Source organism: Lampris incognitus, chromosome 7 (genome assembly GCF_029633865.1).
Source record: "Lampris incognitus isolate fLamInc1 chromosome 7, fLamInc1.hap2, whole genome shotgun sequence".
NCBI lineage: Eukaryota > Metazoa > Chordata > Actinopteri > Lampriformes > Lampridae > Lampris > Lampris incognitus.
The window spans coordinates 9,241,651-9,257,448 of record NC_079217.1 but is presented as its reverse complement, the minus strand read 5'-3'; the positions used below and the strand labels follow the sequence as shown (position 1 = coordinate 9,257,448).

At 45.8% G+C, this 15,798-nt stretch overlaps 1 protein-coding gene across 1 annotated transcript in view; it reads right to left on the bottom strand.

The window, feature by feature from the left end:
• The window catches only part of tyw1 (tRNA-yW synthesizing protein 1 homolog (S. cerevisiae)), a 144,012-nt gene that overhangs the window by 94,000 nt on the left and 34,214 nt on the right, over nucleotides 1-15,798 (bottom strand). The window contains exons 9-11 of the mRNA XM_056283730.1: nucleotides 3,553-3,605; nucleotides 3,342-3,460; nucleotides 820-929 (exon numbers count right to left, since the gene is read on the bottom strand). Coding sequence (XP_056139705.1) covers nucleotides 820-929; nucleotides 3,342-3,460; nucleotides 3,553-3,605 — 282 coding nt within the window. The remainder of the gene's footprint in view (nucleotides 1-819; nucleotides 930-3,341; nucleotides 3,461-3,552; nucleotides 3,606-15,798) is intronic.

Below are 15,798 nucleotides of genomic sequence, written 5' to 3'. Positions count from 1 at the left end.
GGTGGTTGAAAATGGCTGAGCTAAGATCCTGTGGGCCTTCAAGTTCCAGACAGAAAAGGAGGTGTAGGCTAATCAACCAGACATTGTGGTGGTTGACTAGGAACAGAAGACAGCAGTAGTGATCGATGTAGTAATTCCTAGCGAAGGCAACATCAGGATGAAAGAGCATGAGAAGCTAGAGAAATACCAAGGCCTGAAGGAAGAACTAGACTGGATGTGGAAGGTGAAATCCACAGTAGTCCCAGTGGTAATAGGAGCACTAGGGGCTGTGACCCCAAACTGGGAGAGTGGCTCCAGCAGATTCCATGAAGAATATCGGAGGTATTTGTCCAGAAAAGTGCAGTCCTAGGAACAGCCAAGATCCTGTGCAGAACCCCCAAACTCCCAGGCCTCTGGTAGAGGACCCGAGCTTGAGAAAGACATACACCACCGAAAATGGGTGAGAGGGAGATTTATATAGTTTTTTGTATTTATTTATTTATTTTGTGTGTGTGTATGCATATATCAGCAAGCAGGGCGGTGATTTTACTGGGACTAATTAGTTTGTTTTTAATGAACTGGTGTAGTTCTTATTCTTATCCACAGGGAGATAGATAAATATAGATATATATAGAGAAAGAGAGAGAGACAAAGATAGAGACAGAAAGAGATAGAGAGAGAGCGTGTGTATGTGTGTGTGTGTGTGAGGTGTGTGTGTGTGAGAGAGAGAGAGAGAGAGAGAGGGAGAGAAAGAGAGTGTGAGAGAGAGACAGACAGACAGACAGACAGAAACATAGACCGATTGAACAACATCCATGCATACATTCTCTTCAGACCAACCTCTAAACTGCCAGATCATGTTCTGGTGCTTTTCCAGGGCATCCTGTAGGATCTTTTCAGCAGGGTCCATCTTCCAGCGCCACTCAGTACCCACAGGGTTAGTGTGGTGTCTGTTGGCGGGGCACAGAGATAGAGACAGAGAGAGAGAGAGAGTGAGAGAATGATAGTGAGGACGTGAGTGGATGTATTCACTCTACGATATCACTATTTCACTACTGACAATGATTCAGAGGACTTCAAGGCAACTCAAGTTTATTCATAAAGCCTTTACCGCAGTTACTTGGTCATAGGCTTCACATTCAGTGAGACAGAGGTAGATGTGGCAAGCAACAGCAGACAACAGTCGCTTTATGACTCCCTACCCTTTATGAATACGAAGGGTTGTAGATGTAGAGGACAGTGATGGTGGCGCCCTGCTCGCTGACATAGGCATACACACAACGTATGTAAAGGGATGGTGGTGTCCATGTATAAATGGAAACCACCATCAATCACCATTCAGGGGGCAGCCGGGAATCCGCCGCAGCCGGGAACTGAACCCAGGTAGCCCGGACCACGGGCAACTCCGCTAATCTGTCAACTAAAGGGTCCGACCAGTTAGCCAAGGGCTAGCAAGTCTAGTCATCCTTCGGGAAGCGCCTCCCCACGCTTCAAGCATATCAGCTCTCTCACACCTCTGGGCACACGTACTTCTGATGGCCTTCCGGCCTCACCATCCCACTTCTGACACCAATGTAGCGAATTCAGGGGGCAGCTAGCCAGCCGCTGCCGCAGCCACGAATCGAACCTGGGTCACCGGGACCACAGGCGACTGCGCTAACCAGTCAGCTAAAGGGTCCGACCCGTAAATGATGTAAAGGGGTGTAGTTGTAGGGGACAGTGATAGTGTTGTCCGTGCATAAAGGATAAAAAGGGGTGTAGTAGATGTAGAGTACAGTGACCGTGCTACGGGGTAGACTAAAGGTGGCAGTGTTGTAGTAGCACATCATGTCCTAGGCTCTCACAAGCCTACCCAGAGAATTTAGCTGGCTAACCCGTCGTCTTTCTAATCGCCTCACAATTTACTGGTGTAATGCGCTGGATCCCATGCGTGTCTGCTACACAATATGGTGTTTGGGTGTCTTTGACGCCTTCATATTGTGTAGGCAAATTGGGGTTGCTGATCCTAATGTGTTTTTTACCCTGACGGAGAGACAGCATAGATTTTTTCCCCATCAAAACAATCAAGGCAATCGGTTTTACCTCCTGGGGGAAATACCAACTTGTGTTTCAGCTCAAAATAAAATATAATTAAAGGTTTACTACCTCTTTAAGCGCCTTCCAGATTGAGTTGTGACTGTGTTGAGGTGGGGAGGACCAAACAACGGCAAAAATAAACCCAAACAGCGGAACAACACAACACACCACTTTGGACGCCCTACAACATCCAAAAATGTCCCTCACTCTCTTGTTATGCACACACACCACTCTCCGTCTCCCATCAAACCTTGCGTCACCTGTTCGCTGCTAAGCCGTGAAAGGTGGTGTGAGGGCTCGGTTATGAGAAAGCACCTCTTTGCTTCCAAAAGCTTTTTTTAAAATTTTTTACTCCCGCGTCGTCCTAAATAGTCGCCTCGCCAGGGTCTGTCGTATCCGCGGTGACAGCACAGCCAGACGCCACAGCCAGCGCTGTCAGAGACCTTTCATGGCGCTCCGCACAGTCGCCCTTTTCAAAAGGGCACTTTGTGGTGTGCAAAGCCTTTGCCCTCTCTCACCAACGCCATCATGAATCAGTCTCCCCTATTGCGCCTCCTAATTGCACTAGTCATTACCCCGGCGCTCATAAATCACCGGGTAAATTACTAGGTGGACAAGACAGATACGATCACTCAATGACAGGGAGGGGTCTTTACAAATAAGGAAGACTCCCGAGATGCCGAACACAATTTTTTTTGGAGAGGAGTCACACCTGAGCATCCTTAGGATAATATGCTATACCCCGAATTTCTAAAAGTACATCTTCCTGTGGGTGAATTGTGGTGGATTCCACTGTGACAAAAAGAGCATTATGTTTTAATGAGTCCGGGTCCCAAGGCAGGAGAGTAAATACAAGAGCTCTGCAACTGGAGAAGGTCAAAAAGCCTTGGGACTACATCATTAAAACTAACTTGCAGAAAAGTTTGAGACGGTGGGATGCTCTCTGCACTGTGTTATCCAGCTTGTAATATAACAAAACCAAAAACATCAAGGGCCAGTCCATCAGAGGTTGAAAAACAAATTTAAAAAAAGAAACCTGAAAATAAATAAATTCTGTCCACATCCAATTGTAACACGAAGGTAACCAGTTGCAAAGCAAATATACCTACTAATGGGCTCAACGTGCTCAAAACTAACAGCACTTTTCTGAACCAAGACTATTCGCCCTTCAAGGTCACGCTGGGTCCGGGCATAAATGTCAAGCTGAGCAACCCATTAATGAATTCAGTGCTGAACCTTGGAGTCGCTTATTTCTTTATTTATTTATTGTATTTGTAGGTACATACCTCCAGCAAAACACGCATTTGTTTGCACAGGCCAAGCTGGGGGTGGTTTCCATGCAGCGGTGAGACTCGATGCCGTAGAAGGTGTGCTTGTAACATCCTCCTCTTCCTCGCAGCATAGACTAGCCAACAGAGAGGATGGATTTTATTGTGTGTGTGTGTGTGATGTTTGGGTTGTCGTAAAACGGCGTTCTGTTCAGAAGAGGTACGTTACCTTGGTCCATCGACAAAGCTTCACCCCCGAGTGACTTCCAATCAGCCTGTACCCTGCGGGGGGGGGGGGGGGGGAGACAAAGTCAAATGAGTGGAAATGAAGCTCTCAGACAACAAGCATTCCTCTGAACTCGAAACCTGCCAGTGGTACATTACAACGAAGAATACAGACAGACGCACAAATACACAGAAAGAGCAACAAGACTGTGTTTGTTGTTTGCAAGTAAGTGATGTGTTGCACGGTAGGGCTGTGTATTAGCAAGAATTTGCTGACAAAATTCACATCACAGTAAAAGTGTCATGGTTTTGTATACTGTGTGATATATGATAACAATCTAAACAATGTGATATATTGCAGTATTTTGTCAAGATTATAGAAATATATCACTTCAATACGCGTAAAATCAGAGTAATCAGAGTCATGGCTAATATGGCGCTGGCCTGTTGTTGCTGGGGTTCTGTGCATTCCTATTACAATACTCCACTTGTCACCTAGTGGTCGGAGATGGAAACTACACAATGACGTAATTGCCACCGCTGCGTCGTTTTGTGTGTAATCTTAAGACTCATCCATCCATCCATCCATTATCCAACCGCTTATCCTGCTCTCAGGGTCGCGGGGATGCTGGAGCCTATCCCAGCAGTCATTGGGCGGCAGGTGGGGAGACACCCTGGACAGGCCACCAGGCCATCACACAGGGCCCACACACACACACACACACACACACACACACATTCATACCTAGGGACAATTTAGTATGGCCGAGTCACCTGACCTACATGTCTTTGGACTGTGGGAGGAAACCGGAGCCCCCGGAGGAAACCCACACAGACACCGGGAGAACATGCAAACTCCACACAGAGGACAACCCGGAACGATCCCCAACGTTGGACTACTCCGGAGCTCGAAACCAGGACCTTCTTGCTGTGAGGCGACTGTGCTAACCTCTGCACCACCGTGCCGCATCTTAAGAATCAATGCAGTGTTTTTGGAAACCAATAACATATTGTGTAAGAAATTACCACAACACTCAAGTGTATCAACATTCTCTTACATGTCGATTGCAGAGCAACCCCGTGATGAAGAGCCCTTTTGCACAGCATTTAGCAGAGGGACCATTTTCCAGCCTTTTATTATACGGTTTGGACCAGCGGCTGTCTTTACTCTCACACAGTCACACACGTTCATGTACTGGGAGTTCCTCTGAGCAACCACAGTCTGCGTGGAACGAGTGCCTTGCTCAGCGGCCGGGGAGAATCTACTGCTTTTCCTTACCCAGGTTTCTCCAGCTCCCTGCCTCCATTACTCAGAAATAAAAGCAATGCATTGTGGGGGAAAAAGACAGATGTACAAGATCCCCACAAAGCGATGAAGCAGTCGCATCTCAAAGACAAGCGTGACAACAAGAGATGCTGCGATTTAAATCCATACAATCAGGATTTTGCTGATGGAGGAGAAGCTTGAGGCCTTTCTTGTTCTACACACGCTGACTCTGAAGTCTCCACAACCAAAAGTTGCCAGAACGTGATATCAAGAGCCGGCTTATGGCAGAAAAACAACGGTCAAGCGTTCCAAAGAGGCAATATCTAAAGGGTTCGAGTGCACTTTTTGAAATAAAATAAAAAGCTGGAGACACCACGTGCCTTTAATTAGTCATGCTACTATAGTGACACTGATTTTTATTAGAATAATAATAATAATAATAATAATAATCATTGCATTTATATGGGGCTTTTCTAGACACCCAAAGCGCTTCACAGTGAAAGGGGGAACTCACCTCAACCACCACCAGTGTGTAGCACCACCTGGGTGATGCACGGCAGCCATTTTACACCAGAACGCTCACCACACATCAACTTGAGGTGGAGAGGGAGGCATGACTTAGCCAATTACATGGGGGCAGGGGGGATGATTAGGTGGCCAGATGGAGAGAGCCAAGTTGGGAATTTTGCCAGGACACCGGGGGACCCCCTACTCTTTGCGATGAGTGCCATGGGCTCTTTAATGACCACAGTGAGTCAGGACCTCGGTTTAACGTCTCAACCGAAGGACGGCATCTCCCACAGCACAGTGCCCCCGTCACTGCAGTGGGATTTGATATTTGTTGATTTTATTAGGACCAGAGGGAAGACTGCCCCCTACTGGCCAACCAAAACCACTTCCGGCAGCAACTCAGTTTTCCAGGGAGGTCTACTATCCAAGTACTAGCCAAGACCACACCTGCTTAGCTCGTCATTTGGCAGAGCCAGGGTACATGTTGGTATGTTTCAAACCGTTCATTTCGTGTAAGGTTAATTCAACTTTGTGTGTATGAACCTTACTTGCAGCTGCCTCCTCCACCATTTGCAGCATAATTGTTCACACTAATCAGTACTTAACGATCATCTCTAATTCCTTCATCTGAATACTACGTCCATTACATCTGACTGCTCCGGCACCCTGCCGAGAGCAACGGAGACCTGCTTTGGTGCTACGTACGATCGATAATGCTAGATTAGTCCAAAGACCCGAGAAGAAAGAAAGGGAAATAGCGAAAAATGTTGTTGGGGGAAATCATAAAAAAGGTAAAAATCTTATTATGAGAGGCCGTGTAGGCCATATTCCATGCTTTATCTCTCACACACACCACTGAAAATGCTCTCACATACTACCGAAATTCCTCTAACATACAACTATTGCATTTCAGTAGTATGTGAGAGGATTTTCAGTAGTATGTGAGAGGATTTTCAGTAGTATGTGAGAGCATTTTCAGTAGTATGTGAGAGCATTTTCAGTAGTATGTGAGAGCATTTTCAGTAGTATGTGAGAGGATTTCACATGCATATGTGAGAGGATTTCACATATGCATGTGAGAGCATTTTCAGTAGTGTATGTGAGAGGTAAAGTATGGAACATGGCCTATACGGCCTCTCATAGTTTATAATAGCACGCACATCCAGACAATGAATACGAGGTGCTGGACAGAAGAAGGTGAAAAACGGAAAAATAGAGTCGGCACGCAGAGTCCGTCTGAAGAAGAGTTTAACGCTCGAAACGTCACATGGTGGCATGCCAATAAATGTTCATGGGAGCATTATCTAGTGTTTGAAATCATAAAACAGGCTCATCAAATCTCAGACAACTAGAGGAAAGTGTATTTTCTTTTATTCAAACCTGTATCCGACTTTCAGAAGTCAGACAGATTTTTTTGACAACGTGGATAAGTCAAATACAGATGCTATTCGTGACGCCAATTCACATTTGCGGCAGCCTCGCCCAGTACCGTCCATGCTGTGTCTTTGTCCACGCCTGCGTCTGTTTGTCTTTGTTTGATGGCTGAGAGAACTTGGTCTGCTGCGTCCGGTGGGCCCAGGGACCACAGCCCTGACCAGAGCTGCATCCGAACACCCGAAGGCGGTCTGACAGGACGCCGAAGCGGGGCAGGCTAAGCTAACTAGTTGCCCATGCAGACCGGCAGTTCCGATAACACCCACGAGTGGTCTGGCAGCGGCCTCGCCTTGCGTCAACTGTGTTTTAGTGTCATTGTGTGGAGTGTCGAAGGTGTCTGGCTGGGAGAGCTGGCATTGGATCAGCTGGGGGAGCCTGGTCTGCTGCGTCCGGTGGACCCAGGGACCACGGCCCTGCCCAGAGCTGTGCCCAAAGAGGAAACATCGATGGCGGGTCTGACAGGACGCGGAAGCGGGGCAGGCTAAGCTAAGTGCTAGCCCATGCAGACCGACAGTTCCGCTGTTCGTTCTCCTGGACAGTGATTTTTTTTTGTTTAGTTTGGATATATGTGTTAGTTGGATATATGTGTTGGTTTGGGTATGTGTGTTCATGTAGTTCTTGTAGTTTTGGATATGTGTTTTTGTCTTTGTGTTGCGCTGCTGTGGGGAGACGATATTTCGTTTCATTTCGTGTGCACAAGTGCATGAAATTAAAAGACAAATAGAGTGTTCCTGATTCAGTCAGGATATTCAGTCAAGCTCCAAATAGTTTAGGGAATGTGCTGCACTACTTTAAATAGGTTTAATCTCCATTTAAAGTTCAATTCAAACAGGGGGCTTGCTATTAATCTGAGACATTGCTTCTAAAATAGAAAAATCAATGTAAACACGGATACACTCATGTAGATCATACTCAAACTCAATCTATCTCTTCCCCTTGTGTTTATCGCCTCCTTCTTTTTCCTCAACTGTGTACATACATACTGAGCAGCATTAAATCACTTTCTTACCCAAATTCCTGGAGATACTACATCCGCACCTTGTCTTGCACCCAGTGGCCTAAGAAATATCAAGAGTGTCCGATGTGTTTGGAGGGACCGGAGAAAAACCGGGCATGCTGGGGGTTTGTGTGAGTGTTAATGATCCTCATCCAAAGGCTCGTTCCCCCCCTTGATGATTTCATTTGTTAAAACCTGAAATCACACATCTCCGAAGCCTTGAATGTGAGTATGTTGAGAAGAGAGAGGGACGGTAGAGAGAGGGAAGGTACTTCTGCTGACCTTCATTTCTCTACATAAAGGCATCCGTTGGGGGAAACACAGTGGGATGCATCTAATTTTCATTTCAAAGTTAGAACGCTACTGGGGGGAAAAAAATGCAAACTTCGGGTAAACAGAGGCCTCAGCGAAACTCAACATTTGAGTCCCTTACAGCACCCGCACCCCATCCGCACCAGGCGCCAAGCAAATTTTCTCCACTTGGCATGTACATTTCTACAAGATGCTACTCAACATCACCGGAGAGAGACTACAATTTGGCAACATGTAGTGTTACGTCATGCCAGTAAAGCCATTTGAATTTGAATTGAACTGACTATAAAACAGCTCTTGCAGTTCAACAGACATTACATATAGCTTTTATATGCAAGGCAGCTCATGGTTCATCATGACAAATATTAATTTTCTGCAAAGACACATGATGTGAAAGCATATTGGTTAGCCACTTCCCAAATTACAATAGCAGATAAAATAAATACAATTTTGGCCTAATGGTCATTTTCCATCCATCCATCCATCCATTATCTGAACCGCTTATCCTGCTCTCAGGGTCACAGGGATGCTGGCGCCTATTCCAGCAGTCATTGGGCGGCAGGTGGGGAGACACCCTGGACAGGCCTGGCGGCCATCACAGCCCCCCCCCCCCCACACACACACACACACATTCACTTGAACTGGAGCCCCCAGAGGAAACCCACGCAGACACGGGGAGAACATGCAAACTCCACACAGAGGACGACCCGGGACGACCCCCAAGGTTGGACTACCCCGGGGCTCGAACCCAGGACCTTCTTGCTATGAGGCTTACAACTGCACCGACTTGCCACCATGGTCATTTTCATTTATCCTTTATTGATCGATCTATCTATCTACTTATTTAGGGTAAGTACAATTAAGGTCAAAAATGTCTTTTGCGAGGGAGGCTTACCAACTTACACAAATATCTAAACATATTTAAGTATCTGGCACTTTGCAAACGTAGTTCATATTTATGTGATGGCACAAAATCAAAGGATTGTTATCTTGGGCCTACAAAGATGTGGTACTTTATTCTGCTGACATACACAGATCGATTAAAATCTAAAGTTTGACCATCCTCAGCTCCTCCGTTTGACCTTCAATTCGTTCTCGTCTCAAGATGGCAGCCGTTGACCTCTGACATCAGAAACTACAAACTGCCAACTCCTGATCCATCCAACGCCTTACTAAACACTTCCTCTGGCCAAATAGAGCTCTCTCATGACCGGGTGTGAATTTAGGCTCGTAAATTTCCTCTCAATATTTTTAATTTAGGAGCACGTTTGGTCTTCTCTTAAGTTTCGCTTGGCCACTTACAGGATGAGATTTATGTTTGAGGAATGATTATGAAATTACAGAAACACTGAGAAGTGCTCCAACAAGATGGTGATGGACAGTCTTGATGAATTAATTGAGACAGCACTGCCATAGGCGTCATTTACGCTGTGGACATGTCCCCACCACTTTCTGTCATGTACCATTTTGTCCCCACTACTTTTTGAAAGCCTCTGGTTAGTTGAACTAAATCCATCCATCATCCAAACTGTGTATCCTGCTGTCAAGGTCGCGGGGATGCTGGAGCCTATCCCAGCAGTCATTGGGCGGCAGGCGGGGAGACACTCTGGACAGGCCGCCAGGCCATCACAAAGCCGACACACACACCTAGGGACAATTTAGTACGGCTGAGTCACCAGACCTACATGTCTTTGGACTGTGGGAGGAAACCTACGCAGACATGGGGAGAACATGCAAACACCACGCAGAGGGCGACTCCCCCCCAAGGTTGGACTACCTCGGGGTTTGAACCCAGAACCTTCTTGCTGTGAGGCAACCGCGCTAACCACTGAACAGGCGCCCCGACTGACCAGAGGAGGCGCTAGTGCAGTGACCAGGACATATACCCACATCCGGCTTCCCACCCACAGACACGGACAATTGTGTCTGTAGGGACGCCCGACCAAGTCAGAGGTAACACGGCGATTCGAACCAGAGATCCCCATGTTGGTAGGCAATAGAATACACTGCTACGCTACCCGGACACCAAGCAGTTAGATTTATGTTCACTAACACTTCCTTAGAAAATCAGCTTACTTCTGATTTGACACAACTGAAGTTCATTAATGTTGGTCAATGTGTTTAACTGAGAGCAGCGAAGTTAGCTAACATTAGCCCAAGTTAACATTTGATCGGCTAAATCCCTCTCAAGTAAGGACCTGAGTCAGCAAGATGTTAGTTGCCACTGAAAAATGGGCCGCTTTTGGAAAGCAATCAAACAACTTACTATGAAAATAACAATGGACACACAAGAACACTCTACAACATGGAGAATTTTTAGTGAACCATATGAAGCTAAGACTGGTTTATTAATAAGTTTTGCTATTGTTAGCTAATCATGGGTGGCACAGTGGCCCAGTGGTCAACACTGTTGCCTCACAGTAAGAAGGTCCTGGGTTCGAACCTCAGGCCATCCCAGGTCCTTTCTGTGTGGCGTTTGCATGTTCTCCCCATGTCTGCGTGGGTTTCCTCCGGGTGCTCCGGTTTCTTCCCACCATAAAAAAGACATGCGTGATCGGGTTAATACTCCTGCCTGTGCCCCTGAGCAAGGCAATGGAAAGAACTGAAGTTTCCCACTGCTCCTACACAATAGGATGGGTTAAATGCAGAGAACAAATTCGTTGTAAGAATACAATGACAATGAGTATTTCCCCACAACTGCTTGGGCTATTTTAATGCTAGCTAGCTATCCTAGCTAAATTTGGGTATTACAGGCAGCAGTTGGCAGCAGGAAGTAGCTGGTGCTAGATAGCTAACGTTCGCTAAACTGGTTGCGAATTTCAAGCAACAGTTAGATAAACACTGGGCTATTTTGCTCCAGTCACAGACCGATGCATATAGCAGGGATCAGATAAGTAAATACACAGGTGATTATGGTAGCCCGAATCTTTACTCTGTCCTCTGCGTTCATCCGCCTCTGGGACATCCTTGATCTGTTCTAGGGACTGTATTGCACTTGGCTATCAGTGTCTAATGTCAGCGTGTTTGGGGGCCGACAACAGACGTCACTTCTACCACTGACAACCTTGTTGACGTCGGCACTGACGTCAATGTTACTTGTCTCTAATGTGCTGCAATGTGGCTTGGAATAGAGATAACCAGGTCTAACACGGTCTCAGTATTTGGGAAAACATGCACAGGTGGTGTGCTTGACAGATATAACTTAAGACATGTTGGTTATGTAATAAACTTTTTCTTGTTTTACATGACAGTGACTTTCAAAACACTCGAATAAAAAGATGCAACTGCATCCACCTTACCACGACGCATCATGGCATCCATGTTGGCAGGTTAATGTTATAGCACCGTAACACAAATAAAAAGCGAAAGCAGCTTTTAAAGGCAATCCTAAAAGGGAGGTGGTCTGTATCGGTCGGCAGTATACGGCCCGCTGAAAAAAAGGGGTGAACGTGTCAAACCCGTTGGTGTCTCCGGCACTTTTCAAAACAAACTGACGCCCACGAGTACCACATTAAAATTACAGTCGACATACTGTCAAAGCCTCGCTTTTATCTTTGAATGGTATCCAAGAATATTCATTACCCTGTCAGGATGATCCAACAATAAATAGTGACTGCCAGTAAATTTGAACCCATGTCAGCACTGATGAAATATTGGCTACATCTTTTGAGAATTATGTATAAATATAATTTAAAGTCTCTTCAACTGTGAGATGGAAGCAAAAACAGTTTCTCTAAACATGTAGTACTGCAGTGAATTTAGGCGGCACGGTGGTGCAGTGGTTAGCGCGGTCGCCTCACAGCAAGAAGGTCCTGGGTTCGAGCCCCGGGGTAGTCCAACCTTGGTGGGTCATCCCGGGTCGTCCTCTGTGTGGAGTTTGCATGTTCTCCCCGTGTCTGCGTGGGTTTCCTCCGGGTACTTCGGTTTCTTCCCACAGTCCAAAGACATGTAGGTCAGGTGAATTGGCCATACTAAATTGTCCCTTGGTATGAATGTGTGTGTATGTGTATGTGTGTATGTGTGTGTGTGTGTGTGTGTTGGCCCTGTGTCAGCCCTGTGATGGTCTGTCCAGGGTGTCTTCCCGCCTGCCCCCCAATGACTGCTGGGATAGGCTCCAGCATCCCCGCGACCCTGAGAGCAGGATAAGCGGTTCAGATAATGGATACAGTGAATTTCTCTTGTTCTTGACGTAGAATAACTTCCATTAGAAATATCATTGATAGCGGAGAGGAAGGCCAAAGAGGAGGTTTATGGATGTGGTGAGGGAAGATATGCAGGTGGCTGGTGTGACAGAGGAAGATGCAGAGGACAGGAAGAGATGGAATCGAATGATCCGCTGTGGCGACCCCTAACGGGAGCAGCCCAAAGTAGTAGTAGTAGTCGTACTAGTAGTAGCAGTAGTAGAAGTATCACTGTTAGCATCCATGCCGTGCCAAGAGCAGAAAACACAGACTAACACCCACCCAACACCCATATCATCGCACAACGCCAACGCTTTCATCCTTCCCACTTTTCAGTTCCCGAGTCTTCAGGGACTGTTTGTTGCCAGCGTGAACTAGGTCAACATTTAGTCAGATGAAATGAAAACGTTGCTCACCGAGTCCTATTTATGGAGGTCTGTGTAAGCTAAAAGAAGGTTTTTATTTTTATGATTACGAGTGGTCTGCATTACAGCCCTGGTGAAGGGGCTAAACAGAGAGCATATGTCAGAATGGTTCAAACAATAGCTGAGTAAACAACGAGCAGCCTCCCAGACCTTATGAAAATCTAACACTTTTCAACTGACGCAGCACAGCACTTGTTTACTACTATGTCAGTGAATTCCTGTATTGTGTGTTTTTAATCAAACCGTATAGTATAGTAATTGCTTATTGTACTGTTTGCACTGTCACTATTTGTACTATGTGTAACCTATATGTACCATCTACTGTTCATGATACTACAGCTTGTCTGCTTTGTGCACTAGTGTATTGTGTATAGTTACTTAGGCCCAATCCCAATTCCCCCCCTTGGCCCTACCACTTGGCCCTACCCCTCCGTTTTGCATGCAGCCGCATAGGGGTAGGGTGTCCCGTTTCTTTTGGGGATCGAGGGGTAGCGGTCATCTAGCCTTCCGAAAGGAGCGTTTTTAAGATGCAGACTCCAAACCAGGAAGTCAGGAATCAGGAACAATTTATTGTCATTTCTTTCGTGTACTTGTGTACACAAAAGAAACGAAATTCCGTTTCCCCCAGCCCACAGCAGAACGACACAAAAGACAAAAACACACATCCCAAATTTCCCAAAAACGACACCACCAAAAGCATACAAAGTCAGAGAAAAAAAACACAAACAGTTAACAACACAGTCCACTCAATGCAACACAGTCCGAAACTTCCACCGTCCAGAGAACGAACGCCAGCCAGGATGACTGCCGGAACTGCCGGTCTGCATGGGCTAGCCCTGAAAAGGAGTAAAACGCTCTCTCCCGTGTGAAGACGGCAAGGTTAAGGACGTGCTTCCCAGCAGCTGTTGTGCTGAGTAGCTTTAATGTAAATTTTCATGGCAAAGGGGCGGCGCCGAGAAAACGATGTGAATATATTACCTATGGTCACCAGTGACACCCAGCAGATGTTCCTTTGGAAACGGTGATCAATAGTTTTAAGCGTGTGTGCTAAAGAGACATGAAATTATACAACCACATAAAGAAGCGTAGGTTTGGGAGCGGAGGCTATATATATATATATATATATATATATATATATGAATCAACACGGATACAGGAAATGATATTCTGTTCCTCATTAGTTGAGCACTTATAACACCACTGACGGTTTCGGAAAAAAACACTATATATATATATATATATATATATATATATATATATACACTCACTGGCCACTTTATTAGGTACACCTTGCTAGTACCGGGTTGGACCCCCTTTTGCCTTCAGAACTGCCTTAATCTTTCGTGGCATAGATTCAACAAGGTACTGGAAACATTCCTCAGAGAGTTTGGTCCATATTGACATGATAGCATCACGCAGTTGCTGCAGATTTGTCGGCTGCACATCCATGATGCAAATCTCCCGGTCCACCACATCCCCAAGGTCCTCTATTGGATTGAGATCTGGTGACTGTGGAGGCCATTTGAGTACAGTGAACTCATTGTCATGTTCAAGAAACCAGTCTGAGATGATTCGAGCTTTATGACATGGCGCGTTATCCTGCTGGAAGTAGCCATCAGAAGATGGGAACGCTGTGGTCATAAAGGGATGGACATGGTCAGCAACAATACTCAGGTAGGCTGTGGCGTTGACACGATGCTCAATTGGTACTAAGGGGCCCAAAGTGTGCCAAGAAAATATCCCCCACACCATTACACCACCACCACCAGCCTGAACCGTTGATACAAGGCAGGATGGATCCATGCTTTCATGTTGTTGACGCCAAATTCTGACCCTACCATCCGAATGTCGCAGCAGAAATCGAGACTCATCAGACCAGGCAACGTTTTTCCAATCTTCTATTGTCCAATTTTGGTGAGCCTGTGCGAATTGTAGCCTCAGTTTCCTGTTCTTAGCTGACAGGAGTGGCACCCGGTGTGGTCTTCTGCTGCTGTAGCCCATCTGCCTCAAGGTTCGACGTGTTGTGCGTTCAGAGATGCTCTTCTGCATACCTCGGTTGTAATGAGTGGTTATTTGAGTTACTGTTGCCTTTCTATCAGCTCGAACCAGTCTGGCCATTCTCCTCTGACCTCTGGCATCAACAAGGCATTTTCGCCCACAGAACTGCCGCTCACTGGATATTTTCTCTTTTTCGGACCATTCTCTGTAAACCCTAGAGATGGTTGTGCGCGAAAATCCCAGTAGATCAGCAGTTTCTGAAATACTCACACCAGCCCGTCTGGCACCAACAACCATGCCACGTTCAAAGTCACTTAAATCACCTTTCTTCCCCATTCTGATGCTCGGTTTGAACTGCAGCAGATCGTCTTGACCATGTCTACATGCCTAAATGCATTGAGCTGCTGCCATATGATTGGCTGATTAGAAATTTGCGTTAACGAGCAGTTGGACAGGTGTGTCTAATAAAGTGGCCGGTGAGTGTATATATACATAGTGTATAGTGTGTGTGTGTGTGTGTATATATATATATATATATATATATATATATATAGAGTGTTTTTTTCCAAAACCGTCAAAACACTATATATATATACACATAGTGTATAGTGTGTGTGTGTGTGTGTGTATATATATATATATATATATATATAGTCAATGGTGTTATAAGTGTTCAACTAATGAGGAGCGGAATATCATTTCCTGTATCCGTGTTGATATATACAGGCTCTAACCAGAGTAGAAAAAGAAGTGGGAGGCCGCGTTGCACAACTGAGCAAGAAGATAAGTACATTAGAGTCTCTAGTTTGAGAAACAGACGCCTCACAGGTCCCCAACTGGCATCTTCATTAAATAGTACCTGTTAGAGCCTGTTTGTGCTGTCCTCTGAAGGGAGTAGTACACACCGGTGTAGGAAATCTTCAATTTCTTAGCAATTTCTCGCATGGAATAGCCTTCATTTCTAAGAACAAGAATAGACTGTCGAGTTTCAGATGAAAGTTCTCTTTTTCTGGCCATTTTGAGCGTTTAATTGACCCCACAAATGTGATGCTCCAGAAACTCAATCTGCTCAAAGAAGTGCCCATCCAACCAATCCAACTTGTGGGAGCTGCTTCTGGAAGCGTGG